Source organism: Artemia sp. Qi Xiang Cuo, chromosome 21, assembly GCF_049724085.1.
Source record: "Artemia sp. Qi Xiang Cuo chromosome 21, ASM4972408v1, whole genome shotgun sequence".
NCBI lineage: Eukaryota > Metazoa > Arthropoda > Branchiopoda > Anostraca > Artemiidae > Artemia > Artemia sp. Qi Xiang Cuo.
In genome coordinates this window covers 36,918,901-36,943,738 of record NC_142814.1, presented here as the reverse complement: position 1 = coordinate 36,943,738, position 24,838 = coordinate 36,918,901, and the positions used below count along the sequence as shown (strand labels likewise).

At 35.8% G+C, this 24,838-nt stretch overlaps 1 protein-coding gene across 1 annotated transcript in view; it reads left to right on the top strand.

Annotated features, from left to right (window-relative positions):
* Positions 1-24,838, top strand: part of LOC148939501 (proteasome adapter and scaffold protein ECM29) — a 157,742-nt gene that overhangs the window by 130,657 nt on the left and 2,247 nt on the right. The window contains exons 26-28 of the mRNA XM_089106894.1: positions 6,888-7,174; positions 10,609-10,779; positions 15,063-15,134. Of these exons, the coding sequence (XP_088963020.1) occupies positions 6,888-7,174; positions 10,609-10,779; positions 15,063-15,134 (530 nt within the window). The remainder of the gene's footprint in view (positions 1-6,887; positions 7,175-10,608; positions 10,780-15,062; positions 15,135-24,838) is intronic.

Sequence of the window (24,838 nt, the reverse complement as noted above, 5' to 3'; positions counted from 1 at the left end):
AAAAATTAATGTATGCTATTTTGACCAAGTCCATAGAATATTTTGCAGTTCTTGCTCTCTCTCAACATAAATATGAAATGGATTCTTTGTGGAATAGAAACGCAGATGAACGGAACCGTCTTTTATTTCTTTTTTTCTTCTGTTAATCCATTTATCTGAGCTATTCATGCATGTTCGAAAAACGGTGAATGATTCTTCTATAATGAACTTAATTACTTTAACAATTTTCTTGGTTACCAATATTTAATTGCTCAGACCCGTATTCTTGCTTAATAAGCTGAAATTTGCGGTTTTTCCATTTTTGTTGACTGTGTCAAATCTGTTCATTAAACCTTTGGGAAAATCGGTAAGAAAAAAACACTGGTCTCATCATAAGGCGGAAAGAAAACACTATTGACATATATATCTTCGGAATCGTTTAATTTTTCCGGGCGCTTGCTTTTGTTTTGGTATATTCGGGCATGCGGTTTTTCAATTTTGTTAAATTGGATTGTTTATTTAAAGATCCAGGACTGTGAAGTAGTTCCAAATTTAAGTAATTAAAAGCAGTAAAATGAAGGTTAGGGGAATGCATGCTATTCAACTTTTCACCCTAATTAATTAAAAAAACTTTCCGAAAAATAAGTTTTTCAAAAAACAGTAAAGGCCATTTTAAACTTAAGCTCAGCAGATACAAAAAACTGTTAAAATTCAAACTTAAAACGGCCAGAAATTAAATAAAAATCATAGGAAAAACATACAACAAGTAATAATAAAAACGAATAAATAGATCTTAAAGCGAGTAATGCCCAGATTGAATATATAATCAAGCTTAAAACGAAAAAGAATATTTTGCTATTGAAGTATAAATGAAACTTAAAACGAACAGAAATTAAATAGACAATCAATGCAAAAAAACATGCGATAGACACTAATGTAAATTAATAAATAAATCTTAAAACGAGTGAAACTTAAATTGAACATGCAAATCAAGATTGAAACAAAAAAAAAAACCACTACGAACAAGAGTTTGGGTATCGCCTCCTTCTCTCACTGTAAAAGTCTAAAATCTACTGCGTCATTGGCGCTTTACTGAAACCAATTTTATTACAAATATTCTCTTTTGTACTTAATATTGAAAATAAACATTAAAATTACAGTAAAATCTTGAACTGATGAGCTTTCAGCAATTAATATCATTATGCATCAAATATTCATTTTAATTTATTAGCTCTTTTTTAAGTTGTTCAAGATAAATATAGTTTCACTACTAACAAGAATTTGGATACTACCCCCTTCCTTAACTGTAAATAAAAACCAAAAGCCTATTGCGTCATTGGTGCTTCTCTGAAAACGAATTTATATTACAAATATTTTCTTTCCAGGTCTTTCAGCATTGAAAATAAAAATTAAATTAGAGTGAAATAAAGTATTGAACTGATGGATCTTTCAACAACTAATATCATTATATATCAAATATTCAATTTGATGTTATTTATACTTTCCAAGAATGTTCAAGGCGCATATAGTTTTCAGTAAAGCGCCAGTGACGCATTAGGTTTTAGAATTTCACAGTGAGAGAAGGAGGCGCTAAGTTTCACTCGTTTTAAGATTTATTTATTCATTTACATTAATATATATTGTATGTTTGTTTGCATTGATTGTGTTTTTAATTTCTGTTCGTTTTAAGTTTCATTTATACTTCAATAGCAAATAGATTTTTCGTTTTAAGCTTAATTTTCATATTCAATCTAAGCATTACTCGCTTTAAGATCTATTTATTCATTTATATTATTACTTGTTGTATGTTTTTTGCTATGATCTTTTATTTAATTTATGTTCGTTTTGGGTTTCATTTATTCTTTAATAGTAATTTCTGGCTGTTTTGAGTTTGAATTTTAACAGGTATTTGTATCTGCTGAGCTTAAGTTTAAAATGGCCTTTACTTTTCTTTGAAACACTTCTTTTTCGGAAAGTTTTTTTAATTAATTTTTGTTCGTTTCTGATTGCAAAAAGGTTCAATTTTTTTAAAATTCTTTATTTAGAATTCGAACTTTTAAAAAAATGTCAAATCTTCATCAAACTATAAGAACTCTTATCTAAGTAACAATATAAAAGAGAAAAACGTTTGCCCCCTTTGAAAGGAGACTCCTTTAAGGTTTATACGATGACTCCTTCTATATGAGTTTCCTCTGGGAAAAAATGAATGGAGTTGGGGGGAGGCTAGCTGCCCTCCGATCACTTTTTACTCTTAAAAAGTGAATTACAGCTTTCAATTCCAATCATATGAGCCCTATGAAGTTTATACGAGCATCCCTTTCCATAACAACCATATAAGCCCCCAGGGCATAACTTACAAAGCCTACCCTCGGGCCCTGAGGGGGGGGGCGGGAATATGTCGATATCGGAGTTTTTGTTATCCGAACTTTGAACTATTTTTAACAAAATGTCTACCTCAAAATTTGTATCTGATGCATTTAGGGCGTGGAGGGGCGGAGACTAGATGCCCTCCAATCTCTTTTGACGCTTAAAAATTGAACGAGAACTTTCAATTTCCAATCAAATGAACCCTCTCCGAAGTTTATGCAAGCATCCCTTCCATAAAAATGCTATGCCCCCAGAGCGTTACTTACAACGCCTGCCTCCGAGCCATGGGGGGGGGGGTTGCGTCGTCACAGGAGTTTTTCTTATCTGATCTTTGAATATTTTTAATGAAATGGTTACTTTAAAATTTTATCAGATAGGCTTGGGGAGAAAATGGTGTGTGTGGGGGGGGGGGCTAGTTGCCCTTGGATATCTTTTGACTCTTAAAAAGTGAACTAGAACTTTCAATTTCCAGTCAAATGAGCCCTCTCTGAAGTTTATGCGAGCATTCCTTTCATAAGAACCATACACGCCCCCAGGACAACACATAACGCCTACCCCCTAGGCCCTGGGGGGTTGTGTTGACACCGGAGGTTTTGTTATCTATTTTTTGAACAATTTTTAAAAAACTGGCTATTTCAAAATTTGTAGCGGATGGATTTGGGTAAAAAAGGGCATGGGGGGGGGGCTAGTTGTCCTTAAATCTCTTGATCCTTAAAAAGTGAACTAGAAGTTTCAATTTCCAATCAAATGAGCCCTCTGTGAAGTTTATACGAGCATCCCTTTCATAACAACCATACATGCCTTTAGGGCATAACTTGAACGGCTTCTCCTGGGCCCTGGGGGGGTTGTACTGACCCCGGGGTTTTTCTTATCCGACCTTTGAACTATTTTTTTTTTTTTACAAAATGTCTATCTCAAAATTTTCATAAGATGGGTTTGGAAAGAGAAGTCGTGAAAATGTCGAAAAAGTCGAGGGTGTGTGTGGGGGGGGGGGCTAGTTGCCCTCGGATCTGTTTTGACTGTTAAAACATGAACTCGAACTTTAAGTTTCCAATAAAATGAGCCCTCTCTGAAGTTTATACGAGCATCCCTTTCATAAGAGCCATATATGCCCCCAGGACAACAGTTACAACGCCTAAGCCCTGGGCCCTAGGGGGTTGTGTTGACCCCAGAGTTTTTGTTATCTAATTTTTGAACTATTTTTAAAAAAAACTGGCTATCTCAAAATTTCTAGTGGATGGATTTGGGAAAAAAAAGGGCATGGGGGGAGGCTAGTTGTCCTTAAATCTCTTGATCCTTAAAAAGTGAACTAGAACTTTCAATTTCCTATCAAATGAGCCCTCTATGAAGTTTATACGAGCATCCCTTTCATAACAACCATACATGCCTTTAGGGCATAACTTGAACGGCTTCTCCTGGGCCCTGGGGGGGCTGTACTGACACCGGAGTTTTTCTTGTCTGACCTTTGAACTATTTTTTTTTTTTTTTTTTACAAAATGTCTATATCAAAATTTTCATCAGATGGGTTTGGATTTCATCAGATGGGAAGAAGTCGTGGAGGGCGGGGGGGGGCTAGTTGCCCTCGGATCTGTTTTGACTGTTAAAACATGAACTCGAACTTTAAGTTTCCAATAAAATGAGCCCTCTCTGAATTTTATACGAGTATCCCTTTCATAAGAACCATATATACCCCTGGGCATAACTTACAATGCCTGCCCCCGGGCCCTGGGGAGTTTTGTCGACACCTGAGTTTTTGTTATCTGAATTTTGAACAATTTTAACTTAATGGCTATCTCAAAATTTTTATCAGATGCATTCGGGAAAAAAGGGACGTGGGGGGGGGCTAGTTGCCCTCCAATCTCTTTTGACTCTCAAAAACTGAACTATAACTTTCAATTTTCAATCAAATAAGCCCTCTCTGAAGTTTTTACCAGCATCCCTTCCATAAGAACCATATATTCCCTCAGGGCATAACTTACAACGCCTGCCTTCGGGCCCTGGGGGCCTGTGTCGACCCCGGAGTTTTCGTTATATGGTCTTTGAACTATTTTTTTTTTACAATGGCTATATCAAAGTTTTAATCAGATGTGTTTGAGAATAAAAAGGGCGTGGAGGGGGGGGGGCTAGGTGCCCTCCAATCTCTTTTGACTCTTAAAAAGTGAACTAAAACTTTCAATTTCCAATCAAATGAGCTCTCTTTGAAGTTTGTACGAGCATCCCTTCCATAAGGACCATATATGCCCCCAGGGCATAACTTACAGTGCCTGTCCCTAGGCCCTAGGGGGTTGTTTTGACACCGGAGTTTTTGTTTTATTGCCTTTGAACTATTTTTAACAAAATAGCTATCTCAAAATTTTTATCGGATGCATTTGGGAAAAAAGGGCGTGGAGGGGGGAGGGGGGCTGGTTACCCTCCAATCTCTTTTGACGCTTAAAAATAGAAGTGGAACTTTCAATTTCCAATCAAATGAGCCCATTCTGAAGTTTATACGAGCATTCTTTCCATAAGAGCCAAACGTGCCCCCAGGGCATAACATATAACCCTTGCCCTGAAGACCTTGGGGGGGGGGGAGTGTCATGCTCGAAGATATAATTTCCAGGACTTTCAACTACGTTGAACAAAATGGCTATCTCAAAATTTTGATTGGATGTGTTTGGGGAAATGGTGGGCGTGGAAGGAGTGTTAGTTGCCTCCCAATTACTTTCGATTATTAGAAAGGACACTAGCCATTTCAATTTCCAATCGAATGAGCCATTTTTGAAGTTTCTACGGCAAGGCTTTCTATAAAGACCTTATATGCCCCCAGGGCATAACTTACAACCCTTGCCCTGAGGGCTTGGGGGAGGGTTGGCTCTGTCATCCTCAAAGACCCAATTTCCAGAATTTTCAACCACGTTGAAAAAAATCGCTATTTCAAAATTTTGATTGGATGTGTTTGGGGAAAAGGGGGGCGTGAGAGGGGGGTTAGTTGCCCTCCAATCACTTTCGACTATCAAAAAGGGCACTAGCCCTTTGAATTTCCAATCAAATGAGCTCTTTTTTGAAGTTTCTACGACAACGCCTTCTATAAAAACCTTATATGCCCCCAGGGCATAACTTACAACCCTTGCCCTGAGGGCTGTGGGGGAGTGTCCTCCTCAAAAACATAATTTCTATCTGGAAATCAACTACGTAGAACAAAATGGTTATCTCAAAATTTTTATTGGATGTGTTTGGGGAAATGGTGGGCGTGGAAGGGGTGTTTGTTGCCTTCCAATCACTTTTGACCCTTAAAAAGGGCACTAGAACTCTCAATTTCCAATCGAATGAGCCCCCTTTTGAAGTTTTTACGACGACCCCTTCCATATAAAGTGCCTCTGGAAAAAAAGTAATAATGATAATAATAATAATAAAACATTGGAGCCGAATGGCCTTTACTATAGGCAACACTATAGCGTTGCCTCTGATAGGCCTGACAAATGTTTGTATAGTTTTGGTTGAAATACTTATTGTAGCGTTAATGTAACATACATTGTGGCATTACAAACTATATTTTAAATACCACTGTCATTCATTAGTTAATATTTGCACTTTTTACTGATGTTTTACTGATTTTATTATCGTTAAAACTGATTTTATTATCAGATATCGTTAGGAAAGATTTAAGGGAAACTGGAACTTCTTGCGAGGGTGTAAAGATGGAGGCTTTGAATAGATTTTGGTGTAGGAGGAGCGTGCATAGCTGTGTTGGCCTCAGTTGGCTTAGTTTTGCAGTGAGTTGTTAGTAGTTTTACTAAATCGTACAGTTATGATTACTGTGTGTACAATTATTGCAATCTTATTTTGTTGTTTAAAAAAATCTGAATAGCTTAAACAAAATGTAACGTAAACCATATTTAATCACGTATTAGATATTTTTCGGCACTTACAGACTTATTACGGGTGAGACTATTCGCTTGTTATTTGATTGGTACTAGCCGAATCAAATAGATTAAGAAAATATAAGAATGGAGTCGTGTAAAAACTACAATGGTCGATGTTTTTTTTTTTTTTTCGTGGCAAATTGAGAAAAAAAAAAAAAAATCAAAGAGTCAAAACACATTGAGTGGAAAGGCCTGACTGATATGTAAGCCTTTATTATTCTCTTTTACTCCTTCAAGACAAAAAAGGTTGTAAAATATACGCATAGCAAAAAAAAAATTTAAGCCAAGTTGAAATATTGTACTGGAATCCCACTAAAATTCAAGTAATAATTTTGGCATTACTTAAGAAAATTAATTGGGAAAAATTGGAGTGGTCGACATTTTCTAACGACCAAGGCCTAAAAGTAGGTGAAATGGGAAAAATAATTTATAGGTTGTTTTTTTTTTTTTTAATTGAACCTAAATGTTTGGTTGAAATATATTTTTAATTAAACACCTATAAACATTCAAAAACACATACTATTTTTACTGGATACAAAAGGGATGATTTTACTTTTAAATTAGACATAATTTTTAGTTAAAAGAAATGTATAGCCTACGTATAAATATATTCATATTTAATTTCGTTTGACATTTTAGGTTTGATGAAAGTGTTTCTGATGGATCAGAACTCATGGATCTTATTCTACGAGAAATGAAGCGGGGTAATACAGATTACAAATCATGCGCACTGTCAGCGTGCGGCCGAATAGCAGCTTCTTTAAAATTTAAAAAATTCAGTTTAATTATTGATGCCACTGAGCCTATTATTATTCCACCAAAGGAAGAAGAAGATGAAGAAATTGACCAAAAGGAGCTTCTTGAACTTCAAATTGTTGCAATTGAGGCTTTAGGAAAGGCGTGGCCAGAAGACCGAAATGTACAAGGTATATAAGTTTTATACCCGTCAGTATCAGTAGTCTGGTAGGCTATTTAAAACGTAGATTTATTATCTGAATAGATACCAAATAATACAGAAAAGCATTATTGTACGTGAGGAGGTGAGCAGCACAATGATAAATAGCCTAGACCTAAATAGCCGGTTTTACCTTCTGCAAACTCCTTAAGGAAACTGTTGCTCGCGGTATAGAAGAAATAGTGTAAGGGGCTTCATAAAACACGTGCTGTGTGTTGTCTATTATGAATTAATAGACCTATAGTTTAAACGGCAAACACGTTTAATTGGGCCTATTCTATATCACACAAATTTTATTGATTTTTCTGTCCAAAAATGCGTGCTACGACTTATTGCTGTTATTTATTTTTGAATGTGTTCTTTTCTGACTGTTTTGGATAGAACTGTTCAACTGCGTTTATTATAGCCAGTTTTTATCATGTGGAATTAATATATAGAGATCAGAAGTCTGCTAAAAGCCCATTTATAATTAGGTTAATACCGAGATTGAGCTAGCGCTATTTTAGAATCAGATGAAACAAACACATTCGCAATAGAGATTTAGCTAGCTTCCAGAACTGGATTGACCCTGAACTAAAGTTCAGTGAATTTGAACTTTTTCAAGGCCGAGCCATTCAGAATTTTTCCTAGAATTTTCTAATTGGCTAGTACCTGAACCTCATCCAGAGAGATAAAAAACTGCAAACAAGAAATAAATAATAAATCTCTATAGTGGCGCAGGGGTTTTGATCTCTGCTTGGAAATACGGAGTTTGACTCAGCCGCAGCAACCCGTTGCAGGACTTGACTTTGATTCCAGTGATGAAGTTATGCAAAAGCGCCCCCATAGCATTCTAAACAAGAAGAAAAAGAAGATGAATAGTGAATGGAAAAGCGTAATAAAAAGAAGAGAAATGTTTAGAGGAGCTGTTGGAGTATTAGATGTGAGATAAAGATAAATACTTGGGATAATTACGGTATTAGTTGATTTCAGAGTGCAAATCTGGTCACTAAAATCTTACTGACAGTGAGAGTTAAGGTAGACAAAGTTTTAAGAGAAGAACAATGCGGCTTTCGGGAGGGTAGAGGATATGTCGACTAGGTATTCACTCTTAGGTTTATAATTGAGAAGTGCCTGAGTTATCAAACGCTCTTAGTCCTCAGTTTTATAGATTATGAGCAAGCGTTCGATTCTGTTGATAGAAGAGATTTGGCAAAGGTCTTATCCTTGTATGGTATACCGGACAAATATATTAAAGTGACTAATGCTATGTACGAGAATAACACTGATGCGGTTAAAGTAGAAAATAGCAGCTGGTTTCGCATTAAATCTGGAGTTAACCAGGGTTGTGTTCTATCTCCCTTTATATGGATCATTTTGATGGACTTTGTGTTTAGGAGCAAAGGAAAGGCAATAGGAGAACGCAGAATAAAATAAAGAAGAAAAACTCTCCTGGACTTAGATTATGCTGATGATTTAAGCATCCTAGATGAAAGTGTAACAAAATGAATGAACTTTTAGAGGTTTTTGAGTTCATGGTGTTAGAATAGGTATGAAAATTAATGTTAAGAAGACTAAGTCACTAAGGCTAGGAATAAGTGAAGATGAAAAGGTGACGTTGGGTAACGAAAAGATTTATCAAGTGGACAGATTCACTTACCTTGGTAATAGTATTAGTAAAGACGGTGGGAGGAGTAAAGATATTAAAAGTAGAAAAGCCAAGGCTCAGGGCGTTTTTTCACAGTTGAAAAAAGTTTAGAGGAATAGAAAGATAAGTCTGCAAACCAAGATTAGAATATTGGAAGCTGCAGTAATGTAAGTGTTCAAATATGGTTCTGAAGCATGGGCGCTCCAAAAAGAAATGGACGAAAATTGCTAGATGTTTTCCAGAGAATTATCCACGGATTGTTTTGGGTACCCGACTGACTGACCGTATTTCAAACAGTATATACGAACAGGCTATACGAAAAGTGTGGTTCAATCCCGCTTTCCAGGGCTATAATGAGAGAAAGGTTGAGATGTCTAGGGCACGTTTTGCCGATGAAGGATGACAGATTGCCGAAGCTGGTTCGTTTTCGGCCAACCGTCTTGGGCTAAAGGGAAAGCTGGTCGTCCGTGGTTGGGGTGGGAGGATGTCGTAAAGAAAGATTTAAGGGAAATGGGAACTTCCTGAGAGGGTATAAGGAGGGAGGCTTTGAATAGATTAGGATGTAGGAGGAGCGTGCATAGCTGTGTTGGCCTCAGGTGCCTTGTTGCTGTGGTGAGTTGTTAGTAGTAGTAGTAGTAGTTTATTCTCTGTAATAGCATTAAAAATGACGCTAGTATCGTATTGTCAATTACATGGTAATAAGCTCATTTATAATAGACTTAAAACAACCTCAGGAATTAGTAACATCAAACTGGCTTACCATCATCAAACAACTAGACAACATTACACGCTATATAAATAATTCAACAGCTATTGTAGTTCATCAATCGTTGGGAAGTTATTTCTTTTTAATGGTTGCATTTTTTTTCGCCAATAATCGGTTTAGTATCCAAAAATTGAGTTTTTTTTTACTAGAGAAATTAGATAGCTTTAAGTTTAAAAATCTCTCTTTAAAGTTTTTATTTTATTTTTCTTATATTAGTTTACATAGATCAACCTCTCGCTTCAAAAAACAGGTACACAAAATTCAGTTTTTTATGCTTGCCCCCCTCTTTCTTTTTCCCTTTCCTCACAGGAACAATTTTCTGTGGATTTTTAAATGAATAGGCTATGGCCTTATGTAGCGTTCCGCACCCCTAAGAAAAACCCTTTTTGAAACTAATTTCTTTTTTTTTTTATTTTGTACACAAATAGTGTACAACTTAATATATAGTGGAAACACGAGTTTCACAAAATATTATTCTTGATTTACCAAGTAGGTAGAGCTTTTAGTTTTTCCGTTCAGTGGCTTTTCATTTACTATATCAATAAATACATTCTGTGCTAGATTGTCATTAAGTTTTGTTATAAATATTAAAAAATGATGAAAATGATGCTGTGTGTACGTCACGTGTTTCTAACAAACCTTAAGAAGGACCTAGTTGGCCTTAGCTATGCAATAATAGGGCTTAGCAAATAGCAAAATAGGGCTATAATAATAGGGCTAAATAATATGTAATAATAGGGCTTAGCAAATAGAAGCTGCCTTTTTTCATTTACTGTTACATGCGCAATCTGTAGAAGTTCTGAATAGAATAATTATATAGTCACTGAAAGTTTGACTTAGCTATGTATTGATATAGCAATTAAAGCTATTTTTTCCATTTATTGGCTACACAAACGCTGGAAGTTTTGTTGTTCATTGGAATTGGAAAGTCGAGAAAAAGACGTTTGAAATGAGTCTAAGTTTTGGAATCAGTACAAAATTTTGTCCGTATAATGCAAGTTTCGCTTTCTAGTGGAGTACTTTGAGAAGTTGATGAAGTTGATAGGATTTTCTACGTCTAACGTGCATTGGAAGATTCAACTGGCCACTGTCAGATCCCTTCAAAGGATAGTAGAAACATTGGATCTTTCACTCTTTACTGAAAACATTGATGCTTTGCTGAAATTTCCTATTTATTACTTAGGTGAGATTGTCTTTTTGTTCTTATTTGTAACGTTTTCATTGGTGATTCTTGGACTTTTCGAAATTTTGGGCTTGGTGGACTCTTTTAAAATGTTTGAAGGCCCGTGGACCCTTTAATTAAAACAAAAACTAGAGCCTTTGTTCGGATTTCTTTCATTTATTTGAAATATATCTAAAAGATATGTCTACCTAGGATGCTATGTATTTTCCGACAGCTATTTATTTATTCAATTATTTATTTTAATTTAATTATTCAGAAAATGTAATTATTTACTTAGAAAATAGAAAATATAATTAGTTCGAAAAGATGTAAAATTTCAACGAGATGGATGGGTCTGCTTAGCCTGAACAAATTAGTTTCTTTCGCTTTATTTCGGCCAGTGTCACGCTCTTTTTATTTCTTGTGCCTAATTTATTTCATGGAATTTTTTAATAATTTAGAATTTCTATTTCACTCTCAGACCCTCCTGTGCTAATAGTAAAATGTCTACATCAGTAGCTCCAAAAGCAGCATAGCTTTACAGGGGAATATTAAAAAGACCAGGCTATTTTAGTTTTTTTCGAAAATGCTAAATGGTGTTGATTGTTTTCATTCCTCAAATATCAAGCTAAATACCATCAGTATTCCATAGTCTTTGACATTAAAAGTTATATTTAGCTTTTGGTAAAATCTTGAATTGAAATCCAGGTTTGAAGTATTGCAGCAGCTTTAACCGTTGTGAAGTAACAAATATAATTATGTCTCATGGAAAAGCTTGCATGTTCCGTTTCATGGTTTATGCAGAATTTGACAACTTCAGAAGTGCCTTATCTGTGAAGTAACGATAAAACAGATATACTGAGGACTTTTCTTTACGGATCTCAGTTTTCATTTCATTTCAGTAGCCTTTATCAGAGATTGCTAAATAACTTTAGTAAGCCTACCGCTAAAAGTAAGAAAAAAGAGGTTTTCTTAAAAAAAATAAGTCATGCTTGGAACGTAAATTTTGTCAATGGTCGTTTTTTTTAACCATAAAGTTTTGCAACCAATGATGATGACGAGGGAAAGAGGGCTTCTGCTTGTTTTTGATTTCTTATCTTTTTTTTCAACCAAAATAAATATTTGTCGAGGCTATTATTTTCGTTTTTATTATTATTATCTTCATTATTATTATTATTTTATTATTATTATTGTTATTATAATATCATTATAATTATTATTATTATCTTTATTATTATTTTTCTGTATTTCTTGTACAGCTTGTCTTGTTTCTTTTATTTTAATTTCACCCCTATATATTCCAAGATTTTGCGCCCAAAGTATACTATTGGTTCCAAGTGTTGTAGCAACTGGCACCCTTTGGTCACAATTACAAAGTAACGCGTACGACTATGTCACATTAGAAAAACTTCTGTTACCTGTAAACCACTTCCTAAATTCGGAATCGTCTTTTCAGGATGGCATTCTTTACATTCAAAAATTCACCCTTAACCTAAAAAAAAAAATCAAATTTGTGAGAAAGCTAGAGCAGCAAACTTTTCGGATTTGGAATCAGCACATATTTTTTTGTCAGATAGCGAAAGAATCATTTGTATAGTAATTGTTTGAGGTTAAACCACATTTTTACTAGACTATGTATTCCGTTTCATGTTTTCCGTGGATTTTGACAAATCCAGAAATGAGTATTATGTGTATGATGCAACAATATAACAGATAGGCTGAAGACTATCCTTAGAATAAAATCCTTAGATGCTAGTTTTTATTATGTTTGATTGAGAGCTAATAAGCTCTTCTGGTATAGGATAGTGTGAGGATAGAGGTGTATAGGATAGACGTAAGGACAACGAGAATGTAATCCTTGTCACAAAGTTCAAAGCACATGATAGCAAATGATGATATTCGTTCGGTTTTTTCGGTCGGTATGCAGTAATTCAACTGTTGCGCCCCGTCTATTCTAATTCCGGCATTCTGTCTAGTAATTAGGCTGATCGAAAGAAATTTTGAAACCCTTAAGCCCCTCCCTCTTCTGCACAGAGATTGGAGCATATGTAAGCAGTGGAGAGACACGTTTATAAGGCTAGCTCCTACTTGCAGATTTTTTTTTTTTTTAAAGATTCGCCACCTTCTCCATCTCCGCAGCATCTGCAAAAATTGTTGCTTTTTTAAGTTGTTTGTCTAAAAAAATGTTTCGATATTAGACGGTCTGAATTTAACCATCTTCCTCTTTAGAGTGTCAAGCTGTAAACATAGATTTTTGTACGAATATATGTCAAAGGTGTTCCTTATTAGTTTGGGTCTTGAAAACCAAGGAAACTGAATGTTAGATTCAACAGCTATTCATCGTAATAACTTCATAAAAAAATAAATAATAATAAGAATAAAAACGATCTCGGATCAAAATGAAAGAAACATGTGGCTCACATATAAAAAATAAATATAGAGAATATCGATCCGGTAAGTCTTTCTTATAACGAGAATGTAGCCCTTCGGTCCTAAAGTTTAGATCGATCAGGAACTGTTTGGTCTATTTGAATTTTGGCATTCTGTCTAGTAATTAGGCTGATGACTGTAGACTTTTGGTTAGTGCACCCCCTCCCCCCCAACCCGTCCTCAACATCCCCTGAAGGTTTCAACTTAATGTTTTACGCTGTTCCTGAGATTTTGCTTATGCGCTCTTTTGATAACCTACATGGACATAGTGTGTTTTGATGTAACTCAACATCTCCCTCGAAATTCCCTGAGATTTTCACCTCATTACTTTTAGCCTTGATAGCAGTAACAGTCGTAATAGTAGTATTAGTAACAGTATAGTACAGTAGTGGTAATAGTAGTAGCAGAAGTGGTGGTAGTAGAAGCAGCAGTAGTAGCTTGCGCACAGTTCCTTTTGGTCTGTTCAATTTACCCCTAAAAATGCCTGAAACTTTTAAATTAATATTCTATGTCGTTCCTGAGATATTGCTGATGCACGCTTTTGACAACCTGCGTGCACACAGTGTGTCTTGGTTTTGTTTAACTTCCTCCTCAGCATACTCTGAAAGTTTCACCTTAATACCTTTATCGTTAATAGTAGTAGTAGGTGTAGTAGTAATAGTGATAGTATGTGCATATTGCCTTGTGGTAAGTTGAACATCCCCCTAATCATGCCCTGAAAGTTTCAACTTAATACCCTGAGGCGTATCTGAGATATTACTGATGCGCTTTTTTGACAATCTACGTGCACAGTGCTATTTTAATAATGTTCAACATTCCCTGAAAGTTTTGCATTAATTCTCATAGCTGTTTTGAAGACCCAGGATAAAACATGGCCCCCATTCCCAATTACAAAGCCTATATGTAAACTAACGGCAAATTGTATGACTGACATCCCTTGTTCCAAGGACTGTAGCGTGTCAAGTCTTCCCTAGAGGCATAGTTATGGGACCTTTTATCTATAATGAAAACAATGGCTATCTCTAAATTTTGATCGAACGTCTTAGGGAGAGTGCAGCAAAATGGGCGTGTAAGGGGTTTTGTTATCCTCCAATTACTTTTAACTCTCAATAAAAGTACTAGAACTTTGATTTTCAATCGAGTGAACCCCCACCAGAGTTTCCACGACAACTCCTTCCATACGAAGTGGCTTGGTGAAAAAAAGTACTAAAATAAAAAAGAAGTAGTGCATAGAACCCACTTCGCTCTTTACTTAGGTATCGCTATTGCGCTGCCTATGATCCGCCACTTCCAGAACCTTCTGAAAAAGGGTTGTTGTTTCTTTTTTTTAGCTTTTTTCTGGTTTGCAGAAAATGTGACCGACATAAGGCTGTCTGACTTTTTCTATCTCTCTTTAGGATGTCATGCTGAAAAAAAAAAATAGATCGTCGTACTCTTTCAGGGTTTTGGGGTTTCTATATAAATTGGGGTTTCTTGTAGTAACACTACTATATATAATTGGGGTAGAAATTATATAAATTTCTATATAACCCCATATTCTGGGGTTTTTATATAAATTGGTCTCTTGAAAACCAATGAAACTCAATGCTATATTTTGAATCTCATTTATCCCAATGCCTTCATTTAAAAAAGAAAATCTCGGAATTTTGTAATATCTTGTATTGACCGACTTTTTAAAAGGAAGTTCATACTTCTATGACAGAGAAATGTTGTTTCTTTCTTGAAGTTTTATCCAAACAGATAAACGTAATTTTAAGAAAAGTTCCCAATCCCCTCCCCCTCCCCAAAAAAGAAGAAAAATGTCAAAATTCAGCGCAGTAACTTGCTCACCAATACGTTCTGCATTCTTTTTCCATCCCACTCATTTCTTTCAGGGCACGCAATGCAGACATCGTTAAAATTAGATTCAATGAAGGCCATAGAAACGATTGTGAAGAAGATGAATAGTGAGTTATATTCTTGTCATATAAAAACATTATATATCTTTGTTTGGGCTCTTTTCTCTTTGTACTGAAACGAATAATAGAAAGGGTCTAAAAATATATCTGGGGATAGACAGCTTTTTGTGTGTAGTCTTTCATCGTAAATATTTTACGATGTTACAATTTTATTTTAATGAAAAGGATATTTTTAATTGCTGTAGATCCCGTTGTCAAGACAGTCAGTTTTAGCAATGCTAGCCATAAAAACAGTCTTTTAGTAAAAGGCGTGTTTTTTTGTAGCAAGATACCTGCATTTTTTCTTGTGTGTTTCTTTCTAATCTTGTCTTTTCTATTTTTTTAATGTATTTATCTGTATTTGATTTTTTTTTGTTTAAATGTTAGTTAGACTGTTCCGTCAAAACACATAAAATAATGTTTCCTTTGTTACGGAAATTTCGCTAATTATCAGCTATGTGGTAGTTTTTCGCTAGTCTTAAAAATTAATCAATGAGCGGATGACCATATGACTATATGACTAGACTAAAATATGACTATGGACAAAATTACTAGAAAAAATGACTATAAAATAAAATATGATTATCTATTAAATGACTAGAAAAAGTGACTGTAGATTAAAATACGACCATAGGCTAAATGACTATAGACTAAAATACGATTGTACACTAAATGACTAGAAAAAATTACTATGAACTAAAATATGATTATCGACTAAAGGAATAGAAAGTGATTATAGACTAAAATATGACTATGAAGGCCATACCTCTTTGTACCGGGAATGAGTAATAAAAAGGATCTAAAAATATATCTGGTGAAATATATCTAAAAATATATGATTACTTTGCTTTAAATATATATATATATATATATATATATATATATATATATATATATATATATATATATATATATATATATATATATATATATATATATATATATATATATATATATATATATATATATATATATATATATATATATATATATATATATATATATATGTATATGTATATATATATATATATATATATATATATATATATATATATATATATATATATATATTCCCAGAGAAAGGAGGCCAGAGTTTCAATGTGGTTCAAACGTATTTAGAGGCCAAAGGCACCTCCCCTTGCCATTGAGGAATCTGCTGGTAACCATCTTAATAGCTGGTGTGAAACTATGTGACACCATATTCGTTTGTTTATTTGAAAAACGGTGCATAATAACGGTCCTTTTTTACGGCCTGCATGTATACTTAGGAACGAGTGTCGTGTTGCGTGCCAGTACGGTCTCTGAGGCTGGAAGGCTGTCCGAATACCCTTTCAATGGTTCTCGGGATTTTAAATTTCGGCCGTTAGTGAGCTGAAATTGCTTTTTTATAGGACAAAATGCCAGAAATACTGAAAAAGAACATTGAATTTGTAATTTTTTGTTCGAGTAAACCCTTCTACGATAATTTTCCCTAAAACATACGACGCTATTTTATTGTTTTTTTGTATCTTATTTTTCTTTTGTAAACCTTGTAATCAATTTTGGCCCTCCAAACTTACAATTTAACTCACATTTTACAACCGTTCAAATATCACTTATAACTTTTAGAATGAACGAATGACGCAGTAAGATTGTTTTTTGAAACTACGAGACTGCGCCTTCTCCTCATTAAAACAATCCATAGTCATAACAGGAGTGGATCCAGCCTTGGGGGGGGCGACTCTTACCGAAAAGAGTGGGGGTAGTGTCCTTTTTATCGGCCAAACAAGGCTGATTGTTTTTTTCGCGTTTTAAGTGTCTCTGTCGGTCTCTTATTTAAAGAATATGGAGTTTTCATATATTACAATAATGCTTACAAAAACTGTACTTGATCAACTGATAACTCTTTACAAGAAAAATTCAAGCTTCCTGGCTCCAGTGTTTGCAAGCCTGTCGTTCACCCTGTCAATGCTGATATCGATGTCACGGTGCACATTAAGGAGGGCCAAACCACTGAGTCTAGTTTGCCCCATCTGTGTTCTGAGCCAGAATTCCAGTTTGCGTAAAGTTGAGAAGCTACGCTCGGCAGATGCCACGCTCACTGGAAGAGATATGAAAATAGCAAGAAGTGAGCTGACATAAGGATAAAGGTCTCTGTCACATTCCTTGGCAGTTTCTTCCGCTGAACAAGGAAAATACCTCCTTCTCTTTTAACCCGAAGCCTCCTACTTCTCCACATATGCACTTCTGCCAAAACAAGCGTTGTGCTGGTAAACAACACGGTTAAACCAAGAAATTGACCGTACATGCTAGAGACCTCTTTGACGGAAGATTGCAGCAAATCATCAGTTCAATTCACAATATTTGATGGCAGCAGTACGGTTAACCGGAAAGAGTTCAGCGTGCCTCTTGAGAATCGGCTCTTTAAGTCACTTATGACTGAGTTGAGCATAGGTAGAAAAACACCACGTCAATAATATTCTTCTGGCGTAGTATAAGGAGGATTATTTCAATGAATCTGTCTTTGTGTAATCCTTGGAACTTCAAAACTTCAACAGACAATTCGATTTCATCTGACAATCCTTTTACTTGCTCGAATGCTAATGCGAACTGTTCGTCATACGTTTCCCGTCGCTTTTCTAGAACATCTAAAAGATCCGAAACGTGGCCATCGGCAGCACCCAAGTCCAAAGTCTTCTTCAGGAATAGCAGACTAAGAGGTAAGGTCACGGCAAAAATGCTGCGTAGACACTGAAAGGAAACCACGAATTCCGCACTATGTAACGCTGCCACAAGCGTCTTTGCCTTCGGAGCGGTTACTGATTCACTCCAGTGACTGATGTGTTTCAAAGACGGGATGATTTTTGGAAATTCAGACACAAACTAAATAAATGACACGTGCCGGTCGATCCACCTCGTCTCGCACATTCCCGTGAGCTCAGCCTTCAGAACCTTATTCAAGATGTAATTTCTCTTCATAGATGCATTAAAAAATGCAACAACTTCTTTTATAATGCCTATGGCATTTCTGATGCTTGAAACAGCTGAGCTTCTTGAAAAAGAAAGGTTCAGGGCGTGGTTAAAGCAGGGACAACGAGACGCGTTTTTAGATTTTTTTCTGAATTTCCACTACAGCACCGCAGTTATTTGATACCATCATTGCACACCCATCCGTCCCGATTCTAACACAGTCAAGTAGATTCAAACCCATTTCTTCCAAGAGGCTTAGAACTAGCTGGCCAATCACTTTTCCGTTGACAGTCGGCTCTTTGTCTACAGCAGAACTTTCGAAGGTGGCATGATGAACATCAACAAAACCTATGAAGTCCTCGTGTCAATGGTTATTTAAGGCATAGCAGAGAGCTAAACTAAGTTGCGATGAATGTGACATATCTGTTGTCTCATCGAAAATGATGCTGTAATACCTTGCTGACTTTACTCTCTCTAGAATGACACCTATGAATCTTTTCGCACAACACTCAATCGACTGGTTTTTAGTTGTTTTGCTGATATTGGTAGCATTTTTTCTGATGTTTTCAGTTGTCCCTTTAATTTAATGTTGCCACTTTCAACACGATAACGTAGTAGTTCTCGGAAGTTTCCTTTCTTGGAAAGCGGCATGTCATCCAAATTTAAGCTGCCATCACGCCGATGGCCCCTCAGTGGAATATTCTGCCTTCCTAGAAATATGATCGATTCCAGAATTGGTTTAAGCCTCTCTCTGTTTTCTATTACTTTCTTCATTCGCTGTTCGTTAACGCGGTTATTTACATATTCGTGCGGAGAATGGTAGGCTCTTAGAAACGACTTTCCAGCTTCTACTGTGTCATAATGGTACTGGGAAGTATCATGTACTGTCCATCTTTTCCCAGTAACTTAGCAAATTTTGTGACAGGCTTTGTGACCAACTTTTGTAGGGCAACCTATCTGTTTGAACCCTCGCTAGCTCCAGTTACAAAACGAAGGCAGTATTTGCAAAAAAGGCCTTTCTGGGCAACAGAATATACAAGCTAGCGGAAACTCTGCAAATGAGAATCGTTCAAGTACCTTTTTTCAGCTTTCCCCCGCTTTAAATGAACAGAATGTGGCATTTGGTATCCAATCGACAGTTTCCATGGAAACAGGGTAGGGGAGGGGGTGTTGTTGGATGATCACTCTGAACGCTTACGTGGTTAACAGAAGATTGCAAAGTGTCCGGAATTCGTCTATATTCGTCACTTCCAACAGAACTAATTGAAGAGCTACTTGCAGTTACAGTTACACTATCCGTTCTGCTAGACTTTGAAATGACAAAGCTGCCAAGAGTCCTTTCTCCGCGTTTTCCCGACATTAATATCACTTAAACGGCGAAAGTCCTCATGACAGACGCATATTAAATATCACTATAGACTGGAAAGAAATGTTTGTTTTGACATTTCAGAACATTCAGAACCGGTTACGTTGCGTCTCGAACAGGGAAGCGACTGACGAGATGTGGCACTGGAGGAAAAACTGTGGAATGAACGTAATGTAAAAAGGTTTTAGAGTCTAGTTACAGTAGATAAAACATGCGTTATTGCAAACTTCCGCAAGTGCAGTAAAAAAAAATTACAGCCCGTCTAGGGGGGACCCCCCCTCGATCCGCCGGTGAGTCATAATTGGCTTTCGTTAGGTAATCAACGCAGTGCGATTTGATCTTGGACCTTTGACCGAAATAGACAAACTCAATAGAACCGGTGACAAATTACGTTCGTGCCACATATTTTCGTACCTTTAATCAAGGGACATATTTCCTGAAAATTAGTGAAAATGATTGATCTTCTGGGGGTTTTTTATTGTCACATATGGAAAGGCTTTTGTTTTCCTATGAGGTGGGGGAGACTATAGTTGATATTGACAAAATGTTTTTGAACCTGTACCTTAAAAATTTCGTAGAGTAATTTTAAATACTGCACACGTGATTGAAGCCACTATATCTAGTTTATCTGCTTCGTTATCTGATTCAATTCTCGACCAAATAATGTTCGCTGTTGAAAGCAATTCATAGCAAATAAATCTCTAAAATTAACGAGATCATATGATAATCCCCAGGCCTGGATTTACCAATAGGCCCACTAGGCCCGGGCTTAGGGGTGAGCAACGCCAGGGGACTCAATAAATTATCACTGTTGGATTTTTTTTTTTCTGAACAAAACTGGGCCAATTTTATTTATTGTCAAAGTGCTATGAGCACCCCGCTGCCATGCAGCCTATTCAAAGAAGTGATTTTAAAACAACACAGGAATTCCGTGGCCACTTATAAACTGTCTGATTTCTTCCAAGAATGATGAGAGTTCAGTATCACTTCTCCCTTTCATTACTTTTGGCTCATCAGGTGCGTTCCGTTCAGTGCTTCCACTATCCCCGAATTTTCGGGGACTTCGCCGAAAATCTTGCAAAAACGGAGCGGCAAAAACAATTGGGCCTAGGAGCGTCGAAGCTTTAAATCCGGCCCTGGTACTCCCAGGATTGTTATATTTTTGCAGGATTTTCATATTTTTGTTATTTGCTTGCAGGTATCTATGATAAAATACTGTTAAACAAGAAATGAATTTTGTGGGTAGAATACATATACTGTATGTGTAATGGGTTTCTATTTTAAAAACTGATTAATGCGACGTGAGCATGAGCATAACATAAAATTGAATTGTTGGTGAAATTCTATAGACCAAGGTTGAACACTGACTTTTTAAATGATTTATTTGCTAATTTATATCAGTGTCAGTCTATTCGTAAATTTTAGGATCTTGAAACTTATTAAATATGAAAACACCTAGTTGTCTTCAAATGAAATATCTTACCCTGGTAGTATTATTAGTAAAGATGGTTGGAGCAGTGAAGATGTTAAAAGCAGAATAGCCAACGCTCAGGGTGTTTTTTGACAGTTGAAAAAAGTTTTGAAGAATAGGAAGATAAGTCTGCAAAAGATTTCTGAGTCTCCAGGCACCCGCCACCTTCAAAAAACCACTTGCCTCCCTCTTAATAGCTGGAGTGTGACTATGCAATACTGTTTAACTCATTATTACTGTACATACAGACTAAAATACGACTTTCTTTGCGTGGATAGTATGTAAGTTTAGGGATTAATGCGCCACCTTGCTGTGTAGCTTTATGATTGTCTTAAACCAATTAGAGGTCTTGGAATTTTGTTCTGTAGCATTTTGACCTTAGATATCTTGTGATAAAAAATGACCAACAATGGCACTTTGCTTCGGCATGATCTGTTTTGCTACTGAAAATGGGCACTAAAACTTCAAGTTTCTGTTCGAATAATCCTTCTTCCAATATTCTTCAACCATCGGCTCGATAAAATCAAACTTTATGAGAAAAACAATGGTTCTTTATCACAAAAGTGTTTTAAATGTGTTTGGTCCAAATATCTTTTTTTTTTTCATGAAAGAACTTCCTATTCTTTTATGAATTTTTAGTACCTCAAAGTTGAGGGCAAGTGCTGGACCCCCTTGTCTCTCCCCTTCTTTTCGCTGCTTCATTCGATACGAATCAATTGAAAATTCAACTTTTCTTTTCCTCCGCTCATTTTTTTTCTTCATATAGGTACATTAATCGTGGTGTTTAGGTTAATTTTTTCTCTTGTACTTCTTAAAAGTATTAAAAAAACATGATGGGTGAAAGGTCGTAAATATCCTTTCTAAAATGTCAGTTTTTGGACAAATCTTTTGTTCTTCTTTGTTGTCAGGTTTATCTATTCTGTCTTGTGATCCTGACAACCTGCTGGTAAAAGAAAACCCTTTTAGAAACGAGGATTCAACATGAAGCAGTAATTTTAAGTAATTATTTATCCATATTTTCTTTATGGAAATCTGTGTTCTTATACCAAGAAATTGGCTCTGGAGGAATTTAAGATCTCAATTTATCGTCTGAGTGATGGCTAAGTCTATTTTTCTTGTTTCTTATCAAATATATCGAAGGTGGCCCGTGACTACAGACACATAGTTTAGCATAGCAAAAATTCCACATTTTCATAGTTTGTGGGTGTAATAGCAACTGTAATGTGAAAATTTGCAAAACCTTTTATTTGCTTTCTTATATTCTAGTCTGAGGAAGTACTTCCCCCTCCTTTGTGTATGTGCCTCGGAAATGGGTATCTTTTGTCAATGCAAAATCTTGAAACTTGTTTCCGCAGCCCTCCCATACTGGAATAGATTCTGTTTTGGGTGTTTCTAACATACTTTAATTACTTTTACGCTGATCTTAGCTAGATAGTTATCTATCTAAGGGGAGTAGGTCCAGAATTTTCATTGGGTAGGGGGCCGGAAGGGTCCACGTCCAGATAGTCAAGGGGCATGGGCTATATAATAGTTACTTTTGCAAAATTATTGGTGGGGGGGTAGCTGCGCCCCCCCCCCCCGAAACGATGCCCCTGTAGAAGATCAGGACTTGTGAGGAATGAGCTATTAGTTCAGTAATTATTTAAAAATAATTAATTAAAATTAAGATTAATTAGCTAAAAGTATTAACAGTCAAGCCCTGATGTCGTCTTGAGTAAGCACGCATTTATAGTTTTCATGAAGTGGCAAGGGAAGATTTATATTTCAATGGCTCTTGCAATTGCTATAATGCAACAAGTGAACTGTGAATCGATCTTCTGGGCAAACCAAATCAATTTTTGTGGGTTTTCTTTTCTGCATAGCTAGGTAGCGGCTTTATAATTCTATTCCTTCGTTCCCACAGACAAGCCATACATACAATTAATTGCTTTTTGGATTCTATTACAATTTGATGCAATGGTTTAGCGTCCAAATTCAGAAAACCCTAGTTGGATATTAGGCCCGTTTTTGGCTAATCAATCTGCTAAGATCGTATATCTTTTGAGAAAAAATAAAACAGTTTATTTAAAAATCTGCCAATTCTGATCAGGCCTTTTCTTCAGGAATCCAACGTACCTTCTGCTCTGTCAGTGGTCTTGGAATTTGGACAAAAATATCACCAAAGTCTTCCTTTCAGTGTTCTTTGGGCAGGCAATTTTCAAATTCGAGCACTTTTGGATAGAGTCATTGAGCTCCAAGATCTTACCATTTCGATTACGATAAAAATGACAATCTGAATAGAGTTTATTAATATCAGAGACATAAGATATAAGCCGATTGGACAACCAAAACGGGGCTAATTGTCTCCCAAATGTTAACAAGAACAGCGAAATTGTCACCTTCCCAGCAACCAAATTAAATCGAGATGAAGAAAGAAATTGCAACGCAGAATTTGAATATTTCTGTGACATTTAATGCTCCATAAAAAAGGATATTTGGGTCATATTCAGCTCCCTTTAGGAATAAAGTTCTCTCTCAAGTTGCCCTAAACACCATTATTAGGAACAAAGACAAAAACTAAGTCTCTTTAAGTGAGACATCCAAATTTTCCAAATCTCTGGAAATTTTGCAAATGGGATCTAAGGGCAAGTCTTTTTTTAAAAACCCACTCCCTTTAGAGTATTCTGAAGTTAATTTAGTAGATAAGTTATGCAATGAACAAATAAACTGAGGAATATACAAATCATTCTCTGTCATCAATCAATCTATCAATCAATATTTTTATTCCCGAAAGGACTCAAAGGTTCAAAATGGAGTAAAAGAAAGTGAACAAAAAAGAAAGAATACTCACATAGAAAACATACTTTAGCGAGTGACATAAGATACATGTTCAGTTGCCTGTTCTGTTTTCAATTTCGTTTAAAATTATCAGCTTCATGTTAAATTTTGCCTTTATGCCATGTTTGCCAGGTTAGCCAGTTTGCCAATTCCTGTTGCACCATTCAGGTTCATTTTGTGCACCCATTCATTGCATTTTTTTTAATGGAAATTTGATAGACAAATGCTTTTTTGGAGGATACCTTTTTTCGTCTAGATTTTCACTGATCTAATACACTTTTATGGGCTTACTAAGTACCCCAAATTGCCGCCTATCCAATATTTTTGAACCTACTGCCCTACATTATCCTTACTTTACACCTGGTATAGTGTTCTTAATATACTTGATTGGTATTGCATAGCTAAACATGTCTTAGTGGTCTATTCAAATTTTTTAGTATTTGTATGTTGGAACATAGACCTGACTTGGCCAATTATTGGTTCACGTTTAAAGTTTTATTGTAGAATTTAATTAAATGAAAATCTAGTTGGTTTTTTTTTCTTTGTTGTGTATTATGTCATGAAACTATAGCTGTGCAGATCTTCCTATTTCGTCCAAATACGAAAAAGAATGTACATATAAGCACCTGATAGGGGGAACCTTCAGTCTCGTGCCCTCCTCATACTCAGAAATCTGAAAGTAATTACAATTTCCTCCATATTTTCTATTATCTTTTGTATAGTTTACCGTTTTTCAAATTTGCAAACCCCCCCCCCTCGGTTCGAATTTCTCCGTGCGTGGCTGGAATTCATATTTAGCTTTAGTCTGTTTGTTTGTGGAATTATAAAGCAAAGCGATTCAGCTACAATATTTAAAATAAATGAATGTAAAATTTTAATTGAAAACGGTTCTGGGCGCTGAACCACAGACAGCAATAGTTAGCCAAGTATGTAGTAGTTTAACACTACAGTAGTAATAATTAGTATCAATGCTCTTATAAGTAAGGGAGAAAATTTTAAGATCGTTGTTTGTAGCTTATAAAAGCTGGTTCAAAGCCCGAATCGTGTTTAACCTCCAAATTAGCCTCTAGCCCAGTCTTGACGGTGAGGATTCTACTAGTAATTCTACTT